General features: G+C 35.0%; 1 protein-coding gene across 2 annotated transcripts in view; it reads left to right on the top strand.

Moving 5' to 3' along the window:
* Positions 1 to 24,861, top strand: part of LOC111055043 (furin-like protease 2) — a 718,014-nt gene that overhangs the window by 641,357 nt on the left and 51,796 nt on the right. For both annotated transcript variants that reach the window (XM_039435422.1, XM_039435421.1), the window contains 4 exons: positions 3,803 to 3,962; positions 6,042 to 6,214; positions 14,288 to 14,418; positions 23,661 to 23,806. In XM_039435422.1, the coding sequence (XP_039291356.1) occupies positions 3,803 to 3,962; positions 6,042 to 6,214; positions 14,288 to 14,418; positions 23,661 to 23,806 (610 nt within the window). The remainder of the gene's footprint in view (positions 1 to 3,802; positions 3,963 to 6,041; positions 6,215 to 14,287; positions 14,419 to 23,660; positions 23,807 to 24,861) is intronic.

The raw sequence follows: 24,861 nt of genomic DNA, 5'->3' as shown, positions 1-24,861 counted from the left end.
GAGGGGGTGATATAACTCGATTAAAACGTCACGGCGGCTGGAAGAGCACTTCTGTAGCTGAAGGCTACATCGATGACAGCCTAAGAACAAAGAATGCAACGAGTCACAAAATTCTTCGAAGTCCTCGAAAAAAAATAACAATCCGTCAATGATATCGGTTAAACTTCCAAAAAATATTCAACAGAATCAGAACCTTCGTCAAGAAAATACAGAATCAGTAGGATCAGGTCTTTTATTTCAAAACTGTAATAATTGTACATTCAACATAACAATCAACAACAATAACAATATCAAGTAGGTTGAATCTGTTCTTCCCAAGTTTCCAAACACTACCGGTATCATTTAGTAATAATAGTATATTGAATAAATCGTGTTTAAATTAAAAATATCCATTTGTAGGCTAATATATGTATTGCATTCTCATAAATTTAATTATTATCTTTAGAAGTCAAATTCAAATTCAAATTCAAATTTATTTCTCAAAAAACATACACAATTATAATAATCTAATATTATAACATATAAAAATAATACAAGAAAAATACTATTAAATATATAAAATGATCCCAAAACTGCAGTATATTATTTTTTTATGTCCATCTATGTTTAAGGAGTAGCCTACAAGGTAAAACCTGTGCGTAGACCTAAGTTGCAGTAATATATTTATTCAATATAAACTAAGAAATTGAACCAAAAAAGAACAAAGATTAGTGGAACTTACACACAAATATAAGTTTGTAGATTAAATTAGATAAAAGTTAGTAAAACACAATAATTATTATTCTATGATAAAAAAAACAAAACATAAAAACAAGAAACAGTTGGTGCTTAGAAGATTTTTTCTTCAGTTTTATTTGATCTTATCCATTCCTCAATCTCGCAATTTAGTTTTTTGCTCCGGCTTGTATTGGCAACAAAATGAGTAGGAACAAGATTTATTATCCTCTGTGATAAGTAAGTGAATTTATTGTCTTCTACATACATTCAAATCCATCCTCTCTTGATGGAATGTTTCTCTAATAGGACGTAAATTTAAATTCAAGTTTCTTTCACGAAGAAGAAATTTATTTTTATTCTTCTTAATATATATTATCAAATTTTTTATGTACAGCTGTCGAACAGTTAGTACTTTGAATTCATTGAAAAGATCGCTTGTAGGATAAAGTCTGGGTTTGCCTAGAATTGTTTTAATAATATATTTTGAATTATGAAAAGTTTTTCAAAATGTGTGTTCAAGGCTCCACCCCAAGCTCTTATTCCATATTGTAAGACAGCTTGTGCATAAGAGAAGTAGATTAATCGGGCTATTTTCAAGTTATTTAGTTCTCTAATTTGATGAAATTTATATATTAGAAATTTTATTTTTAAACACATGCTGTTTATATGAATATTCCATCTCAGATATGGATCCAACAGTATTCCCAGGTATTTTACTCGGTCCTTTTTTCGAATTTCAGGACAAAAGCAGTGATTTGTTGATTGTTGACAATTGCAGTTTAATTGGTGTATTTTATACTTTCTATTTCATGAGGTTGTGTTTGGGCATTGGGTGAGAAAGTCATGAATACGCTTTTAGAAGCATTTAAAGTAAGCAGATGTTCATCGAGCCAAGATTGTGCTACTCTTAGACCATTTTCTGCGCTAAGGCGCACGTCCTCCCTGGAATTGCCAGTGAAAGTGAGAGCGGTATCATCAGCAAAGGATACGATTGAGCAGTTCCCAATGTCAACTTTAAGAAAATCATTAATATAAATTTGGAAAAGTATTGGTGATAAAACAGTGCCTTGAGGCAGACCATATTCAGTAAGTTTGTTATTACTTGATAAAGTATTCAGCGTAAGTAGTTGATACCGTTCAGTTAGATAACTATTGAATAGTTTGAGAGGTGAGCCTCTGATTCCAAGGTGTTCCATCTTCTCTAATAATCTTGACTGGGATACAGTGTCAAAAGCTTTTGCCAAGTCTAAGAAAGTTGTTAAAGTTTTCTTTTTACTGTTGAAGTTTTCAATTATTCTTTCCAAAAAGTCGGATATTGCATCTTCTGTTGATATGCCACTCTTAAATCCATACTGATTTCTGTTGATAATTCTATGTTTATTCAAATAACTTACTAGTCTCTTCTTTATAATTTTCTCCATTATTTTAGCTAAATTATTTATTAAACTTATTGGGCGATAATCCGAGGGGTTTGATTTATCACCTGATTTATAAAGAGGAACAACTTTAGCAACTTTAAATAGTTTAGGAGTGAAATCAAAACTGTGTCAAATTAACGAACTGTAAACAAACATTAAAAAATGCCAACTCATTTGTGAATATTGGCGCTTGAATTTCTTAAGGACTGGTAGAATTTCACTATTAAATCAAACTCATAAGAGTAATTCAATAATTTGTAGTATTTGAGAACTGAAATACTGTAATTTAACAACAGGTTTGTGCAGTTGTAGAAAAAATTTTGTATGTAATTCGCGCGTAATGCTTCTTTATCGCTCTTGCAAAATTACTGTAAAAAACTGTTCTGCGCGAGCGATAAAGTCCCGTATTACGCTCTTAATGCATAGATAGCTATTCTTGACGAATAATAAATATATAATAATTAATTATTTTGAACAAGAATGAACGTAATCAGCAATGAATGACATATCAGCCCTCCTCTATAGATGACAGTAGCAACAATGCTCTCCTATCTTTCTTCACTATCATTTGTTTTTCTTTTGCATCTCCTTCTTCTCTGCCTTCTCCTTCTCTTTCTCCAAGGAGAAAACATCTAAGGGTTATGAGGCAGAGAGGACGTGGAGTCCCAACGCTGCCCTTGATAAAGGCAATCAATCTTTCCATCTTCGTTTTTGTCTCGTTTCTTTAAACCTTTATTCTCACTTTCTTTCTCTGTTTCGTTTTCCACCCAATTTTCCCGTTCTCTTAATCTTTTTATCTGCTTCGACTTTCCCCTTTGTCTTTTCCTTTTCCTTTTTCTTTTCATTCTTATATTCTCTTCTTTCTCCTTCTTCTTTCAATCTTTTTCTTCTTCTTCTTCTCCTTCTCCTTTTAAGGCTTTTCGGTACACGTTATTTTGTTATTTAAATTGTATAATCTTCTTCAATATGATTGTTAAGATCATTATGAGAGTGAGAAAAAGTGGCAACTGAAATTTTTAAGTGGTCTAATAAGCGAGTTATGGGTTGTAGAAAGTGCTTACTCTTCTTATTTTTCTTCTTATTTTTACTCTTCTTCTTACTTTTCTTCCCAGATCATAACCGGTTTCAAATTTTCCATTTGAGTTTTTTTTTAATACATTCAGTATATCATTGTAGTTAGCACTTCAACAACCCATAACTCGCTTATTGGACCACTTGAAAATTTCAGTTGCAACTTTTTCTCACTCATATAATGATCTTAACAATAATATTGATGGAGATTATCCAATTCAATTATAGAAAAAATGTACCCAATAGCCTTAATCTTCTTCTTCTTCTTCTTCTTCTTCTTCTTCTTCTTCTTCTTCTTCTTCTTCTTCTTCTTCTTCCTCTTCTTCTTCTCCTTCTCCTTCTCCTCTCCTTCTCCTTCTCCTTCTCCTTCTCCTCCTCCTTCTCCTCCTACTACTACACCTCCCCCTCCTCTTCCTCCTCCACCTCCTACTCCTACTCCTCCTCCTCCTACTCCTCCTCCTCCTACTCCTCCTCCTCCTCCTCCTCCTACTCCTCATCCACATCAGACAATATTTTTCCACACATTTCTTGTATTCTTCTGCTGCTTATACATTTGATTGGAAAAGTCTGAAATGTTGTGTCGTTGCCTGTTGCAGGACGCGTTGGCCAGCACAGACATCAACGACAACGACAACGACCCGACACCACGCGACAACGGAGACAACAAACACGGCACCCGTTGTGCGGGCGAAGTGGCCGCGGTGGCTTTCAACCAGTACTGCGGCATTGGGATCGCCTACAACGCCAGCATTGGAGGTAACACGTTTGTCCACCTTATAATGGCAGTAATCAATTGAAAAAAGTCTTGCTATCCTTGTCTATAATCCTTGTTTCGACTCTGTATCACCTTCTTTGTATCATCTTTGTTTCATCTTTGATTCATCTTTGTATCACCTTTGTTTCATCTTTGTTTCATCTTTGTATCATCTTTGTATCATCCTTGTTTCATCTTTGTGTCATCTTTGATTCATCTTTGTTTCATCTTTGTATCATCTATGTATCATCTTTGTATCATCTTTGTTCCATCTTTGTATCATCTTTGATTCATCTTTGTATGACCTTTGTATCACCTTTGTTTCATCTTTGTATCTTGTTTCTATAGTAAGGTCCACGTTATGACAGTATTTGATCAACATTGGTGCTGCTATCCTTGTTCATCATTCGAAAAAGCAAATAACCCTATACCTTCCCACCTCCTCGACGTTGCCAGATCGTTTCCTAACAATATGAAATTCGCTTGTTGATTTGTATTAGTTTAACGATTCTATTAGATCAATTGAATCGATAACAGAGACACATACACTATATTTCAAAATCGACTATTAATTTTGATAAATAACAACTATACCTTTCCACCTCTACAACTTTTCCAGATCGTTCTTCACGCTAATATGATAATAGCCTGTTGATCTGTATTTGTTCCACGATATTAGTCGATTAGTTCAGTCAATATAGACATAAAAAAGGGGGTGTGCTTGCAATTTATATTGTAGTTCTGATTTTCAATAATTATCTAAACATTTGAATAATACAAGCATTTTGTCATTCAAAAGACCACCCAAAGTTTCCCCATCTTTTAGGTCATGCTTGAGGTGGGTAAAGATATACGCGCCTCCAACACGCTCCGCAATCGCTCCGATCATGAACGTTACGTGAGATGTTACGCAAGGGTTCGATAGAGGTTCGAAATATGTTCGAAGGATGATCGCTCTGCTCTTTCCTCAATGTTCACTTGGATACAACCTAACATCACAAATGTGAAACGTTTAATCCAGCTGATCGGATGACAAAGCTAAATAAAATATTCTGACCACGGGATTGCTCGGTGCTATGTTTATATAAAAAATTTATAATGAATATCATGATTATTGCATTTATTTTAATGTTTTATTATAAAAGTTAATTTTTGTCAATGTTTCAAAAAGGGAGAGGCTTGGCTGGGAGTTCGGCTTCTTTCTTCTAAATGCTAATATAGAATTACCTATTATAATGAATGCTTTTATAACTTTGTACTAGCCGTCAGGCTCGTTTCGCTCGCCATATCCGTCTAGCCAGGGGGCTCCGCCCCCTGGACCACCGACTCACCGACTGGATCGTCCAAGAATGAGATCAGCGGGCTCGCTTTGCTCGCCTGCATTTTTCATTTGAGCACGCTTCATTCTATCAGGAAGTCAGAGAACTGAGAAAACGCAGAAAAGCTGAGAAAAACGATGATTTTGGGCGTATCTTTGATGAAATATTAAAGTCACCTCATCACAAAATTTTTAGACCCTAGCTAAACCTCTGTACCAAATTTGAAAATTTTCTGTCTATTACTTGATGAAATAACTGAGAAAACGCAAAAAAACGCTAATTTTGGGTGTATCTTTGGCGTTATTTCAAATTCCTTCTAACACAACATTATTACACCCCAGCTGAGCTTCTGTGTAGTAAATTTGAGCATTCTCTGTTCACTTGTTCTCGAAACATCTGAGAAAGCGCAAAAAAACGCTAATTTTGGGCGTATCTTTGACGTTATTGCAAATTCCTTCTAACACAACATTATTACTCCTTAGCTGAGCTTCTGAACTAAATTTGAACAATTTCTGTTCATTCTTTCTCGATAAATTTGAGAAAACGCTAAAAAAACGCTGGAAAAACGCAGATATTGGGCGTATCTTTGGAAATTTTTCCCAATCCGTTCTTAGTGCGCCTCTAAAGGGCCAACTGAACATACCTACCAAATTTGAACGTTTTTGATCCGGTAGATTTTCAGTTCTGCGAGTGAGTGAGTGAGTGAGTCGGTCAGTCAGTGAGTGAGTGCCATTTCGCTTTTATATATTTCTTTGTTTACAGGAGTGAGAATGTTGGATGGGACAGTGAATGACGCAGTGGAAGCGAGGGCGCTGGGTTTGAATCCGGACCACATTGACATCTACAGCGCGTCCTGGGGACCTGAGGATGACGGCAAAACCGTGGATGGACCAGGACCACTGGCCAGGAGGGCGTTCATCAATGGAGTCACTGCTGTCAGTATTCCCATACTAAAATACAAACCAGAAATGCAAAACTAAGCAAATCATATCCTCTGTGATATTCCTTTCGAATCAGATAGAATTTATCATGTCCTCTGGTAGTTATTTCAAATGGAACAGAATTTATCAAAATCTGTGCTATTTCTTTCAAATCATGAACAATTTATTATTTCCTCTGTGATATTCCTTTCAAATCAAATAGAATTTATCATATCTTCTTTGGTATTCATTCTTGTATTATTTCTTTGGTATCCTATATAATTAAGCGAGCAATTTCTGTATTTATATATCTGGTTATGTTTATCTCGAAAACGGCTCTAACGATTTTCACGAAATTTGAAACATAGTAGGTTTATGATAAAAAGATTCGATTGCACTAGGTCTCTTTCTTTGGAAAACTCGCTGAACGACATTAAAAGAATAATTCATCCTTGGAAAACAGATGACAATTTCGTCGTCTCTCGATAACAGAAGATGCGTGTGCCTGTGTGGGAGAGAGACAGAATTATATTTTCCAGCTGTGTAATCATAATCAATCAGCAAGAAATTTTATCTAGCTAGACAATTTAATCGATCTGATTAACATAATCTGATTTGATGACATGACATGATAATCCTCCTAAACTAGAGTATATCATAATATTTTCAAAGTTGATCATTATTTGACAGTTTCAAGTGATTAGTGAATGTCATTTTGTTATTCAATTTGGTTTGTATATAATCTAAATTGTAAATTTCTTGTTTTTAAATGTTTGAACAGAAAATTGAACCTGGATTTGAGTGTATGGAACATACCTACTTTCTGGACTATTTATAGTGTATGAACCAAAATTCGGGGAAGAAACAGATTTGGGCTGTGTCGGTTAGTACTTCCCCAATCATTTTAAAGGATTGTGTTCGGTTTATTGAAAGTCAATAAATAAATAACGAGCGAAGCTCGGTGCCCCGATATTTATCTTCGAATGTAAATAACTTTCAAACGGTTTCAGATATCGCCGCCATCCATTTACTTCTAACTTTGTATCGAAATTATGAATCACATGATCACCTACTCATTCGAAACAAATTCTTGGCAATTCCTATACTCTGATGAGAGTCTCTGGGAAGCTTTTAAAAAGAAACAAACAAGTTGGCGGTACCAAGATGGCGAACCAAGATTTTGAAGCGACAGAAAAGTAGTTTTTTCCATACAAATAAGATCCCCTATGAAACATATTGTCAAATCATCCTTGTAACAAATATAATTCCAAATATAGTTTCCAAATTCTTCACCAACTCTGATGTATACTACGGTGACTATACAACAGATATAATATGAAATATCGGGGGACCGAGCTTAGAAAATTTGTAACGAAAGATTGAATTTATATTGTCGATATTTACTTTTTCCCAGTCGTTCGATTATTTTCACAGTATATGAGGAGGCATAACAGGCGTATGCCCAAAACTGTCCCTTTTCAAATTTATACCACATTCCAAATGAAAATCTAGGTTAACCCACTATCACTTATCAAAATAGCAATTTATTCACACTTCAAGAAAGAAACACATCATCAATTACAAATAGATGATAGATTAATTGAAAATCTTACTATGAATTCTATTTAGAATGATATACTATGTTTGCTACAATATTTGTTAATATACTATGTACTATTCTACACTAACAGCATTTAGTTACTATTTTAGACTTTCTAAAGTGAACATGTTTGCTAAAAAAAGATAAATAAGAATAATAAGTTTCTCTAGCTAGATTATTCTTCTCGTGAGATCAGCTGATGAATAACCGACACATGCACTCGCTCACTCACTTCCATTACGGTATCGACAGACGACATAATTTTCAGCTGTTTTTCCAAGGACGTATTCATCCTTATAATGTCCTTCAGTGGGTTATCCTAGGGTTGAAACCTAGTGTAATCGAAATTCCATATTATAAACCTACTTTGTTCCAAATTTCGTGAGAATCGTTGGAGCCGTTTTCGAGATCCGGTCACATACAGAAATAAACACATCTAAACATCTAAGGACCGAATTCACCAAAACGAGAACTTGGATTGAGCGCCAGTTGATTCTGAATAAACAGGAAATCATATTACAAAACCAATTCAAAAACATCTGACTCAGAACCAACTGTCGCTCAAACCTAGTTTTCGGTTTTGGTAAATTTGGGCCTAAACATATAAAAAGGAATTGCTCGTTTAATAGTATAGGAATACTATCAGCTGATGAGGAGTGATCTCAAGAGGGATTTTCATCATAACACTTGATTTTTTCAAGAGTTTTTTTCCGATTCTCATCAATGATGGATGCTCCATTCGCTTCATATCAGTGGTAAAGAACGGCAATGCAAAGCCATGTAGAATATGAATTTGATTTCAATCAACGATGACTGAATCGAAATCCTCAATTTCCTATCTCCTAGGGAAATTCAACTCACATTTGATGAAATCGCTCACATAACTATCAGTACAAACGTCGATGGAGTTAAATTCTCGATAAATGGAATGGAGCGTAAGTGTCAATAGGATTAAATTTGAAATGATTCATGAAGTTTTGCAACAGCATTGGCTTTACGTTTTTCAATGGACGGTTGTCAGAGCACTCAATAATGTATTGTGTGCATCATGAAACACAGTGAACCTCAGGGGAAATTGCTAATAATCTCTAGTTCTCTTGTTTTGGAATCGTGTAGCTCGAATAGCTGTATTTTTCATTCATTCTCACAATTTTTATTTTCTCTATGTGATAATCTCCAATCCTATCATCTGTTCTCTCTCTTTCTTCTTCTGTCTTCTCTTAGCTCTTCAACTACCACAAGTCTCATATCTGTAAAAATTTCAGGAGCTGTGCCCCATCTATGCAAAGTTCGATTCTACATTCCCAATTTTCAGGCTTCAGATACAATTTGAAAAAAAATTTGCTCAGATTGAGCATGAAAATCTCTACAATTAAAGTTCAGTAAAATTTTCACCTAAAATTGAAAATAAGCTCGAAATTCGAGAAAATGTGATTATTCAATTGCAAACTGTTGACAACAGTTGATTCTATCATTCACCATGAAGAGATAGCAGACCTCGTGTGTCTCCAGCGTTATAGTCCTGTCACCAGCTGGCTTAGATCTTTGAATAGTAGACCTGAGATGCGCGTGAACACTAGCGTCATTTCTCATAACAGCAAGGAAAGTTGTGTGAGTGTGCCACACCAGATTGTTTTCTTATCCTATACTATTAAACGAGCAACTTCTGTTTACATGTTTATAAGTTTAGATGATTAGATGTTTGTATTTCAGCGGATCTCGAAAACGGCTCTAACGATTCTCTCGAGATTCAGAACATAGTAGGTTTATAATATAAACATTTGATTGCACTAGGTCTCATCCCTGAGAAAACTCTCTGAAGGACATTAAAAGGATAATTATTATTCATCCTTGGAAAAAAAGCTGATAATAATTATTTCGTCGTCTGTTGGTGATGGAAGTGAGTGAGCGAGTTCATGTGTGTGAGACTGTGTCAAAATTATGACTCAGCTGTTGAACTTTTGTAATCATTCAATCAGGTACTTAGTGCCGGTTGCAAAAAAATCCGGGTTATTTTCAATCCTGATTAATTCCAGTAGATCCATCTTTTTGAAATGGTCCTCTCTGATTTGGTTGACGTGAAGTCAATCAGGATTAAAATTCAATCTGGCTTTTGTGCAACTGGGCATTTGTGAGGGAAATTTTTGCATTTCTCTGGGAATTAATCTGAATTCACTGTGATTAGATGGAACATTTCTGTATGAATGTTATTATAATTTCTTCTTCCGTAATAAATGTTCCATACTTTTGTATTCCAAAACGAAGCTCGGTCCCCGATATTTTCTGTAATTGGAAACGTTTTCCCATTTCTAAATAATTCAAAATAGCTGAAACTCTACACTATTTTCTCTTTATTCTTATTTGTTTTCAATTTCTAGTTTTTTTGAAATCCTAGATCTAATCTTGTGATAATATTGTGAACTTAACGATTTAAAAGTGAAACTCAGTGAAAGCTGCAATATTGATAATTTATCCATGAAGAGTGATTCTATCAAAATATATTCATGAGAAAATTGAGTGTGCCACACCAGATTTTTTTCTTATTTCTGTAATTGGAAACCTCTTTTGATTCCTAAATAATTCAAAATAGCTGAAACTCTAAACTATTACTCTTTATTCTATTTCGTGTTCAATTTCTAGGTTTTTGAAATTTCAGATCTTATCTTGTAATATTATTGTGAACTTAACGTTGAAAGTGAAACTCAGTGAGAGCTGCAATATTGAGAACTTATCCATGAAGAGTGATTCTATCAAAATATATGCATTAGAAAATTAGGTGTGCAATATAACGCTGAAAAGCTCATTGGGATGTAATTAAGAACATGAGTTAACAATATGACAGATGAAACGTAGCCCGTTTCACTGAGTTACACAACTTAATAATGTTATTCCCATTTTTAATTTCTTTAAAAGAAGATGTAATGGCTGCTGTAAACTGAGTCTTCTGACCCAGAAGCGAAAAGATCAGATGGTATCAGAATAATTTCTTTGCGAAACTTTAGCTACGTGGACGTCTGAAGAAGGAGAGAGTGAGAGAGAAAATATGCAAGTGAAATAACTTTGAATGAGAATTGAGACGCCACCAGGAAAGTGAAAAAGAACAGACCGAGTCTAACAGAATTACGTACATAGGGGTCGGTTTTATGTTTTGTTCACTTTTCACTTCCTCTCATTTCTTGTTATGCTGTGGATGGTTTATTGGTAGCGCAATCTTCTACCATTCCTCGTGGCGAACCATTTCCAATTTTCATCGTCACCCTTTTCTGCAGTACTTTTCTGAGAAAGTTGGAGACAGAGCTCGGAAAATGTCGTTTGCGGTTTTCCAACACAGAATAAAAGATAAGGAAAAACACTTGCCTTCTAATTAGGTTTTCCTGAGACGACTTTTCTTTTGGCTATAATTTACTCATTTCTGTTTTCCTGGAAGAAAGCTAGAGACCTCTTACAATTCCACAAACCCCCCCCCTCTCTCTATCTCTCTCTCTCTCTCTCTCTCTCTCTCATCCTTCTTCGTCTCTCTCCCACTCATTACAACATCTAATTATGAATGTTGAAGTAAAAAGTTATGAAGTGGATGACAAAAAAGCTTGAGATATTCCAGAAGGATAAATATTCGTGTTGCTTCAAAGGAGGTTAATAATAAGTGACACAAGAAAAGAGTTGGCTTTTCTTTCTTGTCTCTGATTATAATAATAATAATTGTTGTTCTTGTTGCTTCCACTTAGGAACGTCTCTAAATTCCTCTCCTTCTACTGTTTTCCAAATCCTTTCTCTCGCCTCCATCTTTATAAACTTATCCTCGAATTCTTCTTTTAACGGCCAACAACTTTTAATTAGTGGACGTTTGACTTTCTTTTGTTCTAGAATTATTCCTGTGGTGTTGTCGTTGTGGCTCCAACATTCAATAACTTTTTTTTCAGTTCGCAAGGTTCCTGCAGTTGATTCTGTAGAAAAATAGTATAGGCTCAGCCTAGTTTTTCCTCCATGGTCATAAATATATTATGATTATTTATTTATTCAATGATTACAAAACACAAGTCATTTAAGGCTGTGCAAAGGCTAAAAAAATAAACTTTTTACTCGTGATATTTTTCAAAGCTTTTTGATTTGTATATCATCAAGCTATCAAAATGAATAAGCTTTCTAGGAAAAACATTTTTTTTTTTTTTTTTTTTTTTGATCATTACTTTTTGAGATATGAGCGCCGAAGTTTAAATTTTTGGGACAGAACATTTCAAATTTGGTAAGAGATGAATCCATGAGAATACAGGATAGACTCTTCATGGTATTGTTGATCTAGTAGAACAAATTTTTTTTAAATATCAATTTTAAAGATATTCAATTTACTAAAAATAACAAAAAAATCTTTTAGTTGAATTGTTTTTGGTTATTTTTGATAAATTGAATAACTTTTCCAAAAATTGATATTTTCAGGAAGTTCTTGTTTCTCTAGATCAACAATACCATGGAGAATCCATCCTTCAAATCTCATGGATTTATATCGTACGGAATTTGAAATGTTCTGTCCCAAAAACTCAAACTTCAGTCGCTCATATCTCAAAAAGTAATGATCGAAAAATAAATGTTTTCCAGAAAAAACTTTTCCATTTTGATAGCTTGATGATATACGAGTCGAAAAACTTAGAAAAATATCACGAGTAGAAGGTTTATTTTTAGCCTTTGCACAGCCTTAAATGATTGGGGAAGAATCAACAGGCACAGCCCAAAACAGTTCCTTCTCAAAATTTTGATCCATTCACTGAATCCAAAAAGTAGTTATGTTTTAGTAGCATTAGTCGATAGTTTCTCTATTCACATATTTGTTTTATTATCTCTTAATTCTTTCTTGGTTCTAATTCTGTACTGGGAGTAAATTTTTTCATCATGGCGAGTCTGTTGCTTGAGCCGCCATTTTGTGACACCGTAAAGTGGGAGGAGACTGTCTAGCAGGGCCAATGGCTGGCGCTCATGCCCTTGATCAATAGCAGTACTCGCCTACTAGTATAAATTCTGCTGCTCTTGTATTTAGTTATAGTTTATCAGAGATTGACAATGGTGTAACAACCGAAACCGGTCTTTCTAAGTATCAATAAATCTGTAGTTTTTGACAATTTCTTAGTATTTTCATTCAATAGTTATTTTTTATTCACTTTTGGATTTGAGTCCAATTTTCAGTGCATCCTCTTGATGAAAACAAGAAATTCCGTATTTACAATGAACGGTTTCTTGTAGAATAAATATGATAGAATAAATGAATTTGCTTCATGTCACCTCAGCTTGAGAGGAAAACATCACCCGAAAAAGTAATGTGGCGCTAATTTGTGGTTTTTAGGCAGAGTTAGTTTTTATACAGGGTATTTACCAACTCCTACCAATACTCTAGGGCATTGTTCCTGGGTGAGAAACATATCTGAATATCATATTTAAATTGTCCGCAAGTCTCCAGTTACTCACACAGCGGCCATTTTGCTTTTTTCACTTATTATTTTTCTCTTAATAATGATTGAACATGCGAAATTGAAACTCTGCACGATCATTTATAGCAACTAGACAAAGCTAGAAAAAAATATGATGATTTTCAAATTCATAAAAAAATGGCAGCCATTTAAAATTTTGTTTGAATAACTCAGAAACCGTTGGTATTACAAAAACAATAAATGAATAATTTTTCTCAGTAAATTCAATTGCCTATCAATTTATACTAGATTTTTTGAGATTGGATCATTATTAACTGAGATATGGTAACTTTAGTGGTTGGTGGCCCAACTTTAGAGGGTTATGTAACGCTATTCTATTGTTTGAAATGATTAAAAATCGCTTACTAATAACATTCAATGGATCAATGCAAATTGAGATTATTGCATCATTGCAAATAATTGACGAGTCCATATATACTCCTTTGAGAGGAAGTCAGTGGCTGCTAAATTATATATATCTATCTATTGAGGCGACTCTATCAGCATGCCTTGGTTTGCACTACAAAAAACTTTCAGTGGTCACCTATCACTAAAGCTACCATATCTCAGTTAATATTGGTTCAATATTTGAAACTCTGGTATCAATCGATAGGCAATTAAATTTACTGAAAAAAGATATTCATGTAAAGGTTTTGTGAAACAAACCTGAGTTATTTAAGAAAAAAATTTTTAAATGGCCACCATTTTGTTTTATGAATTTCAAAAATTATCATAATTCTTTTCTAGCTTTGTCTAGTTGCTATAAATGATCGTGCAAGGTTCCAATTTCGTATGTTTAACCATTATTCAGAAAAAAATGATAAGTGAAAAAATCAAAATGGTCGCTGTGTGAGTAACTGAAGACTTCCGGACAATTTAAATATGATATTTAGATATGTTTTTAACCCAGGAACAATGCCCTAGAGTGTTGGTAGGGAGTTCGTAAATACCCTGTATTACAGCACTATCAGTTTCTTATCCTTTGTGATGACGGTTCTGTTTAATTTTGTGATTGATTGTTGATTTTTTCAGGGAAGAAAGGGCAAAGGATCTATATTTGTGTGGGCATCTGGAAATGGAGGTCGACACGCTGACTCCTGCAATTGTGACGGATATACCAACAGCATTTTCACTCTCTCAATCTCCAGTGCTACACAAGGAGGGTAAGTACAACGCAAGTGGGAATATTATTATTATTAGTCCAGTCACTATAAACATTGCTGCTTGCAATAAATTCATTGACCGAGCGAAGTGAGGTCTAAGATTCAAGTTGACGGTTTGGAAATTTTCTTAATGTTTGAATTTTTATATGTTGTGCATTTTCGACGAAACGCGGTAATAGATTTTCATAGAATTTGACAGGTATGTTCCTTTTCAAATTGCGCGTTGACGTATATACAAGGTTTTTGGAAATTTTGCATTTCAAGGATAATATAAAAGGAAAAAGAAGCCTCATTCATACGTCAATATTAGAGTAAAAATCAGACTATAGAATATTATTCATCATGAATCAGCTGTTTAGTGGAGTACTAGTAGTTCTGTGAGCAGTAGACGTCACGCAGTATTCTCATCCACAAGTACCTGATTGAAACTATAGACCTTATGGAAATACAGTAATAGACTGGCTTCTCCACACATATGTGTAATCACTTGTCAGCTGATTTATGATGAATTATTCCATAGTCTGATTTTTAAACTAATATTGGCGTATGAAAGAGGCTCCTTTTTCCTTTTATATTATCCTCGAAATGCAAAATTTCCAAAAACCTTGTATATACGTCGACGCGTAATTAATAAAGGAGCATACCTGTCAAATGAAAATCTATTACCGCGTTTCGCCGTAAATCCGCAACATATAAACATTTAAACAGAAATGCCAAACCGTCGACTTGAATCCTCACTTCGCTCGGTCAATAATACTACCCGTTCAAAAACATCGAACATCTTGAAAATGTATCTTTCCATCAACGTTAGTAGACAGTTGACTATAATACTACTCGTTCAAAAACATCGAACATCTTGAAAATGTATCTTTCCATCAACGTTGTAGATAATTGCAGCCAGACCTGATAACAGCGCTCACACTCACATTCCGGGACGACACGTCACGGTACGATAGGACAGAAAGCTCTATGTTTATTTAGGATTATTTCTAGACATTTTGAATTGATAAATTATTTATTAATTTTTGATAAAACATAACAACAGGTCAATGTAACTTACTGAGCGCGAGGTCTACTGTTCACATAACTACTTGTTATTTTGCACATCAATACATAAAATTATGACAAAAAATGTTTTTGTTACATAATATTTACCTTATGTATAATTACAGAAATAACTTCATTCGACAAATAAAATAAAATGTCTATCAACTAAAAAATAAAATAAAAGTACAAAATAGAAAGTATGTAAATTTCTACCCACTGCATTCTCTCCTATCATTGAGAATTATGATAAGGAGGATCTTGAAACAAAATTCATGGATTATTTTTGTTTCAATCCAATAAATTCACTGAACAGGAACATTCTTTAATGTACAACATTTTTCTGGAACGGAGAAACTTTTCTTAACAAACAAACACAGCTCATCATCAACAAAGCACCATCGCAATCTTCACGCTCTCAAATCTCTGCATTTCTGATGAATTTCTCGCGAAATGAAGCGGGAGTTGCAAAAAATTTGCGGGAATTCCGCAAGAGCTCTGAGCTCCAATTTAATTATTCAATTTGATGTTGAACTTTTTCTCCCTCGAAAGAAGTAGATGGGATGAGCAGAAAAAGAAGACAAATTATAATTGTATTTAAGAAAGTTTTCCGGAAAGAAAGCAGATTCTAATCTTGGTTTTGTTAATCAGGAAAACTGTTTTTAATATTTTTGCCCTTTGGTTTAAGAATACTTTGTATTGTTATACCTTTATCTGTATAATTGATCAATCGTAGTGAAGTCTATGTTTCCACTCGATTTGCTTTTGTCTGTCTGTATGTAACGCGATTACGGCCAAACGCGTTGATAGAATTCGATGAGATTTGGCAGGATTATTCCTTTTTCAATTGCGCGTCGATGTATACACAAAGTTTTTTGAGATTTTGCATTTCAAGGATAATATGAAAAGAGAAGGGATTCCTCCATACTCTGATATCACTATAATATAATTATAATCTACTTTGAAGATAGGATCAGGCTATAGAATTATTCATAATCAATCAGCTGACGAGTGAATGTATTACATCACATTACACAAAGACCTTAAAGAGATATAGGTCTTTGACATTACACAGATATCTGGCCGTCTATTTCTACAAGGTGGGGTTCCAATATTCTTTGATGCGTGCCCATCGGTATCAATATTCTCACATTTGAAAAATAAAATTTAATAGGTAATTGAAAATAAAATAAAAAATGATTAAATGAACTGAATAATGTCTAAGGAATTATAATATTCTTGATTGAAAATTATTTTTATATTAGAAATTATAATATTCTTGATAGAAAATTAATTTTAAAATAGTTGGGAAATATTTCAATCAGATGGGAAGATTATCACGAAACTAGATATAGTCCAGGCAACGAATGCTCAAATAAAGGTATAGAGAGAAAATTTTGGAACAAGATTTCCAACTCTACAGCTCTTTTGAGGATAGTTAGAGGATTAACATATCAAAAGTCCTCACCCCTACGCCCTGTGCTGAAGGGGTGGAGGTGGTTTGAAGGTACCATTTTTTCATTTTTCGCATATATCTCGGAAACTATGCATCTTATGAACATTCTTATATCTTGCAAAATTGAAGCTTACAAAATTACCAACAAGTTTTGTCCTTTACATTTTTTCCATATCTCTCATAGTTTCTGAGATATCCGCCCTTGAAGGTGAGACATTTTTTGAAAAAAACACTTCTGCCTTCAAGTTTTTCATCTTATCGGCCTTATAATTTTTGAACGATTGATTAAAAAAATCCTTGCTTATTATGAGCTGATAGAGCATCAAATTATCTTCAATTTGATGTATATTATCACTATTTTACGCATTTCCCTACGACTGTTGCAGCAATTTTAGTGTAGAGAGTGAAATTTTCTGTTCAGCAACAATAGATCAGTTGACAATGAAATTTGAAGGGAATGTTTGGAACACAATTTTCGACTTTGCAGCTTTGTTGATACTAGTTTGAAGGTGAGCATATCAAAAATCCCAAAAACCTTACATCATGTGCTGAAGGGATGAGGGTGGTTTGAAAGTTGCGTTTTCCACTTACTACTTACATGCTCTTATCTTGGAAACAATGGGTTATATTGACACAATCAACTAAATAAAAATGGAGCCTTATAAATTTCCTACAAGTTTTGTCTGTTAGAGCTTTTTGATAAATCCTATACTTTTCGAGGTATGTATGTTCTAAAGTGATGCATTTTCGAAAAACCAGATATTCTTCCATTTTTTCGCTCTTCCAAGTCTTATAACTTTTCAACAATTGATGAAACAAGAATGTGCTAATCACGAGATTATAGAGCATTATCTTCTAATTATCTTTCATTTCATGTATAATTCGACTATTTCACGCATTCCCATACGACTGCTGCACCAGTTTCAGTTTTGAGTGTCTTTGTTTTGGTAGGAAGTTTAGAAACAACCCCTGTGTTTAGTCCGGCAGACGTTCCAATAGGTGCTCAATATGAATGTTCGTATCGAAGCGCACTGCCAATTTATGATGACAGAGAATAGTGTAATATTCGAAAAATTCACTTGTTGCAAATCTTAAGATTTGACACTCAAAACTAAAACTGCTGCAACAGTCGTATGGGATTGCGTCAAATAGTACAATTATACATGAAATGAGAAATAATTAAATGCTCTACAATCTCGTATTTAGCACATTATTGTTCTATCGATTGTTGAAAAGTTATGTCTTGAAAGAGCGAAAACTGGAAGAAAAACTGGTTTTTCGAAAATGCATCACTTTAGAACGTAATATCTCGAAAAGTATAGGATTTATCGAAAACTAAGATATGGAAAAAATGTAAAGGACAAAACTTGTTGGTAATTTTGTAAGCTTTAATTTTGCAAGATATATGAATGTTCATAAGATACATAGTTTCCGAGATATATGCGAAAAATAAAAAAATGGTACTTTCAAACCACCCCCACCCCTTTAGCACAGGACGTAGGGGTGAGGACTCCTGATATGTTAATCCTCCAACTATCCTTGATGAGCTGTGGAGTTGAAAATTGTGTTCCAAACTTCTCCCTCTATAATCTTTCGTTGACTGGACTAATAAATCATCATTATGGTATACAAATTAAAACGTGGACTGGGTTTATTAACATAAAGTGAATTTTTGATCTTGGAGAAAACAAATAACATTTTAAGAGTCAATTATGATTCAACTGTGAATAATTGTGTCACAGAACTAGAACAGGTGACATCAGATACTTGTAGATGAGAAACCTGCGTGAGGTCTACTGTTCACAGAACTACTAGTAATAATAATATCGAGTGACCGGGTTGGCTCAGGTCTGGTGTCAGAGTTTTCAGGTCGCAAATGATTTTGTGTGTATTTGTGCACACATTTCTATGTCAAATAGAATGTAGATCGAGTTTTCCATCATTACTCTCTCTGTTATCCTAGCTACTGCGACATCAATCACAACATGCATGTTTAAAATATTTTATCAACAACTATTGCTTTTGATTTTTTTCTTTTCATCTTCTTTCAATCATTTTTAATCCTCTCCATCATCACCCTCCTATCCACATTCTCATCATTCTCCTCCACCTCCACTTCAACCTACTGCTTCTTCTTCTCCGCCACCTCCTCTCGCTCCTCCACCTCCTCCTTCACTTCTCCTCCTCCTCATCATCTTCTTCCTCCCCATTCACCTTCTCTCACTCCTATTCCACCTCCTTCTCCTCTTCCTCCTCCTCCTCCTCCTCCTACTCCTTCTCCTCCCACTTCTCCTTATCCTCCTCTCCATCATCCTCCTCATTCTCTTCTCCTCCTTCTCATCATGTCCTTCCTCACCATCCATTTTCTCTCTCACATTCCTCCTCCCTCTCATTTCTTTCCTCCCTCCTCCTCCTCCTCCTCCTACTCCTCCTCCTCCTCTACCTCCTACCTTCACCACCTTCACCACTCTCACTCCCCCACCTCCTCATCTTTCTTCTCCTCCTCCTCCTACTTCTCCTTATTCTCCTCTCCATCCTCCTCCTCCTCCTCATCATCTTCATCCTCCCACATCCACATTCACCTCCTCTTACTCCTCCTCCTTCTCCTCCACCTCCCCTCGCTCCACCAACTCCCTCTCCTTCTCCTCCTCATCATAATCCTCTTCCCTCTCTACCTTCTCCAACTCTTACTCCTCCTTCCCCTTCACCTCCTCTCACTCCTCCTCCTCATTCTCCTTCTCCTCCTTCTCATCACCATCCTCTTCCCTCTCCACGTTATCCAACTCTTATTCCTTCTCCTCGTCCTCCTCATTCTCATCCTCACCCTTCCCCACCCCTTTCAACACCTCCTTCTCATCGTCATCCTTCTCCACCTCCTTCTTCTTTTGAATCTTCATGTGACCCTGATCAGAAAAAAAACATTCAATATTCTTCTATTATATTCCACGTCATTCAAGTTTCCCCGTATTATTCCGCTTTCCTCTTTTCATACTTTCTCCACTTCAAATATTATTCTGTTTCTTCTTTCCTGTCTCCCTCTTCTCCTTCCCATTCCTCCTCTTACTCACCCTCTTCCACCACCTCCTACTCCTGCTCCTCCTTTTCCATCTCTCCTCCTCTCCTTCATCTTGTCTTTCATCGCTTCCTTCATATAATCATTCACATCCACAACTTGCAAGACTTTTCCAAAAGAGCCGAATCAACTAATAAGTTTCAACAACTGCTGCTTTCTCTCACCCCTCGCCATTATAACAACTCCCTCACCCTCTTCCGACCCTATCCATGTCCACTGCAAGTTTTATGCTTATTCCGAACTTTATCCGCCAAGTTCATTGGTAATCCTATTCATCCTTCGGCTCCCTTTTCATCGACAACGGAAAGTTTTCTCTTTCAATAGTCTCTCCATTGACGATATCCTAAGAAAAATCGCTTTTCACATTACAAGAATGCGGAAAATTTTATTGTCATAATTATTGTTCGCTATTGAAATGTACAGAGGAATGGTTCTGGAACCGGGCAATCGCTATAGAGTTTGAGTATCTGAGATTCGATCATCAAATTGGCCAATTATTCGTTGGGAATTTGGTTGGATACAAAAGACGTTCATTGACCGAATGAAGTGAGGTCTAAGATTCAAGTCGACGGTATGGCATTTCTCTTAATGTTTAAATGTCTATATGTTGCGCATTTAAGGTGAAACGCGATATAGTATATTTCGCACCTAGAGCAGAAAATGAGACTTTTCCGGCTCGAAATCGGTTTTCAAGTCCGAGGCCGAAGGCTGAGGACTAGAAAAGATTGAAAGCCGGAAAAACATTTTTGCCCGTGGTGCGAACGCTATTTTTCGCCTCACTCAAAAATAAACAATATATATGAGAATAGTTGTTTACTAAGCACTTCCGAAAGCAGAAGTGGAAGGTGATAGCTCTGGCAAATTTGTGGTAATCTGAATATCAGGAAATTGTCCAAGTATTTTTATTTTTTATTCTGATTTGTCTAAATAGCTTGAAAGATGATGTTCAATTATGTGGGAGGTTGATTTTATACTTTTTTATTCTTTCAAATGACAATAAGATGATATTATTATAAATGTTTCGATTATTGAATAATGAACACAAATAATGAAAAGTTTTTTGATCAGCTGATTTTTGATCACCTTTCTTAGTTCCATGTTAGCGGCTGGAAAGGGTACTCTTTCCGCCTAGGCCGGAAAGAAACCTGTTCTGACGTCAGACGGGAGTCGTCTGCAAACAATGCCTTTCAGATCTATGTAGGGACTGGAAAACAACTGCTTTCTGTGCAGTGTGGCAAAAATAGATTTTCATAAAATTTGACAGGTATGTTCCTTTTTAAATTGCGCGTCGACGTATAAACAAGTTTTTCGGAAATTTTGCTTTTCAAGGATAATATAAAAGGAAAAAGGAGCCTTATTCATACGCCAATATTAGAGTAAAAAATAAGACTATAGAATCATAAATCAGCTGTCGAGTGGATTATAAATCGCATTCCATGACGCATGCAATACAATATCTCAATGTAACTTGGTAAAAAATCAGCAGCTGTGTAGACTATAATTTGCATGCCTCGTTGAATGCAATTTTTAAGCACTCTTAAATAGGATGCAAAGAACTTATAACAGCTTCTCTGGGCGCCTAGATGTCTTCTGGTTTTCTCGCGCTGAATTCCGGAAAGCGTTATATGATAATTAAATCTTGTGTAAGAATGATCTGATCAAATAAATAGTTGGTGTATCAGTATGGGTGTGCATATGGTTTGGGACGTCGTTCAGTTATGAATGCTGTTATTTTATTCTATTGATAAAATTTCAGTTCACTATTTGTTATTATATTTTTTAATTTTCATGAGTTTTGGAATTTTAATTCTCAATTTGTTATTTGTTTTACATTTTTCATAAGTATTTGAAATCTTTGTATTTTTAATTTTTAAACTAGGTGGTATTTTTGTTGTTTGTATAAGTTCGTATAATTTTTATGATTATTTTTCTTGTTCCATTTGTATCTGTTCAATTTTTATTGTTGAGGATACATATTTGTCTCCATTGCGAATAAATAAATAAATGAACTATTGATTGCGAGCAATAACGCATTCAATTATTAACTAAAATAACATAGTATTGTCTCTTGAACTTCCTCTGTTTTCAACTTGGGCTGTCCTGTTGCCAGTATGTCTTGAAGAGATTAGCTTTTGATGTTAGCATTTTTGATACACCAACCCCAACAGCCATTAGCCGTTTCCACACCGATATCTCGCCGTCACGACATACAGACTGGATTTACTCTGATGGACAGTATAAGAGGAGGCTGCGGTTTATAACTGTGCGAGGTCTACTGTTCACAGAACTACTAGTTTAGGATTGTATAATTTGACCTAAAGGCTGATTAAAGGCTTAATGGAGCTGAGGAATCATCTAGATGGAGGAGTAATCGCTACTTTTGCATGGAGTAATGTTGATTCCACAGTTTCCACTCGTGTCATAGGCACATTAATTTTATGTTCAGTGACGCTTCAGTCATAAATATTCAATATAGCGGGGGAGGAGGTACACAGGCCTACTGCTATTGGCCTACTCTCCTAGGTCTACTCCTAAGTCCCAATTATTAGGCTTCAGATACAATTTGAACGGAAAATTCAAATTGAAAAAGATTAAGCATGAAAAGCTCTACAATTAATGTTCAGTATAGCCTAACATTTTCACCTAAAACTGAAAATAAGCTCGAAATTCGAGAAGATGTGATTATTCAATTGAAACTTTTGGCTCTATCAAGTCTTCACTAAGAAGAGATAGCAGACCTCGTGTGTCTCCAGCGTTATTATCCCGTCACCAGAGACTGATCAATAAGATTTAGAGGATAAGTTTTCCATGATATTGTTCATTGAATAATTTTTTTATATACATTTTTGAGAAAGTTATTCAATTTACTAAAAATGACCAGAAATAGCTTTTAGTCATTTTTGATAAATTGAATAACGTTCAGTTGAGTTTTTTTTTAGTAAATTGAATAACTTTCTCAAAAATTTATAAATTCGAATTTTTTTGTTTTATTCAATCAACAATAACATGGAGAATTCATCCTCTCAATCTCATGGATTCATCTCTTACCGAGTTTGAAACATTCTGTCCCAAAAATTTAAACTTTAGGCATTCATATCTCAAAGAGTAATGATTGGAAGAGAATGTTTTCTGAAAAAAACTTTTTCATCCATTTTGATAGCTTGATGTTATTCAAATCGGAAAACTTTGAAAAATATCACCAATGGAAAGTTTATTTTTAGCTTTTCCACAGCTTTATTGTTGACTAGCGGGCGGTAACATTTTCTCCGCAACGGTATAATTGAAAAATAGACAAACTTAGAACTTGAAATATTTAGAATTTTCTCAGTAAATTAAGAATTGATATGCAATATTTCATGGTTATTAGTTGATTAGTTGAGACGTGATGATGCGTCATTCATTAATGAATTCTCATCCCTTACATATATACGCCTATTTTTTTCTTCATTATAGTATAGAGTGGAAAGTAATCCGTGCTCGGCTAAGGTCGAATTGGGAACTCGACTTACTGGAATCTTGAAGGATTTGAAATGAAGATTCGATAGGCGAAATTTCAAGTTAATCAGTCCAGTAGTTGAGACATAATGATGCGTCATTGGTGAATCTCAATCCCTTACGTTCATAAGCCAAATCTTCCTTTATTATATTGGAGATGTTTGTGTATTTCAGATACAAACCGTGGTATTTAGAGGAGTGTTCCTCGACATTGGCCACCACATACAGTTCCGGAACACCGGGACATGACAAGAGTATTGCCTCGGCTGATATGGACGGCAAGCTGCGACCAGATCATATATGCACAGTTGAGCATACAGGTATGTCATATTCATTATTCAACTTTATTCAAATATTTTCCCATGAAACACAGTTAGACTTCTGGTTAGATTTTTGGTGAGATCCAATTGAACGAGCGTTGGCGAGTTCACAATTTTTACTCACTAAATGCTGAAAACTCTGACACTAGACTTGAGCCTGCCAGGTCACTCTATATTACTTTCCTTTCCCTGTTACCATAGGTAAGGGAAGTATTGCTTTCCAGAAAAAAATTAAGGTACCCCAATTCCCAAACTTCCATACGTTTCAAGGTCCCCTGAGTCCAAAAAAAGTGGTTTTTGGGTTTTGGTCTGTATGTGTGTGTGTATGTGTGTCTGTGTACACGATATCTCATCCCCCAATTAACGGAATGACTTGAAATTTGGATCTTAAGGACCTTACAATATAAGGATAAGAAACGGAAAATTGCGATTAAATGCAATTCAAGATGGCGGCTAAAATGACTAAAATGTTGTCAAAAACAAGGTTTTTGCAATTTTCTCGAAAACGGCTTCAACAATTTTGATCAAATTCATACCTAGAATAGTCATTGATAAACTCCATCAAATGCCACAGGTCCCATATCTGTAAAAATTTCAGGACCTCCGCGCCATCTATGCGAATTTTCAATTAAGATTCCTAATTATAAGGCTTCAGATACAATTTAAACAAGAATTTCAAATGTAAAAGATTCAGCATGAAAATCTCTACAGATGATGTCTAGTAACATTTTCACTATTGTTGAAAATAAGCTCGAAATTCGAGAAAAAGGGATTATTCAATTGCAAACTGTTGATTCTATTAATTCATTCACCAGAAATAGCAGACCTCGTGTGTCTCCAGCGTTATTGTCCTGTCACCAGCTGGCTCAGATATTTGAATAGTAGACTTGAGATGCGCGTGAACACTAGGGTCAATTTTCATAACGGCAAGGAAAGTTGTGTGAGTGCGCCACACCAGATTTTTTAAATATGCATGTTGTCGCAGTGGCTAGGATAACAAGGTGAGTAGAGGTGGAAAACTCGATCCACATTCGATTTGACATAGGAATGTGTGC

Source organism: Nilaparvata lugens, chromosome 9, assembly GCF_014356525.2.
Source record: "Nilaparvata lugens isolate BPH chromosome 9, ASM1435652v1, whole genome shotgun sequence".
NCBI lineage: Eukaryota > Metazoa > Arthropoda > Insecta > Hemiptera > Delphacidae > Nilaparvata > Nilaparvata lugens.
The sequence above is the reverse complement of the archived record's forward strand: the minus strand, read 5'-3'. Positions and strand labels throughout refer to the sequence as shown.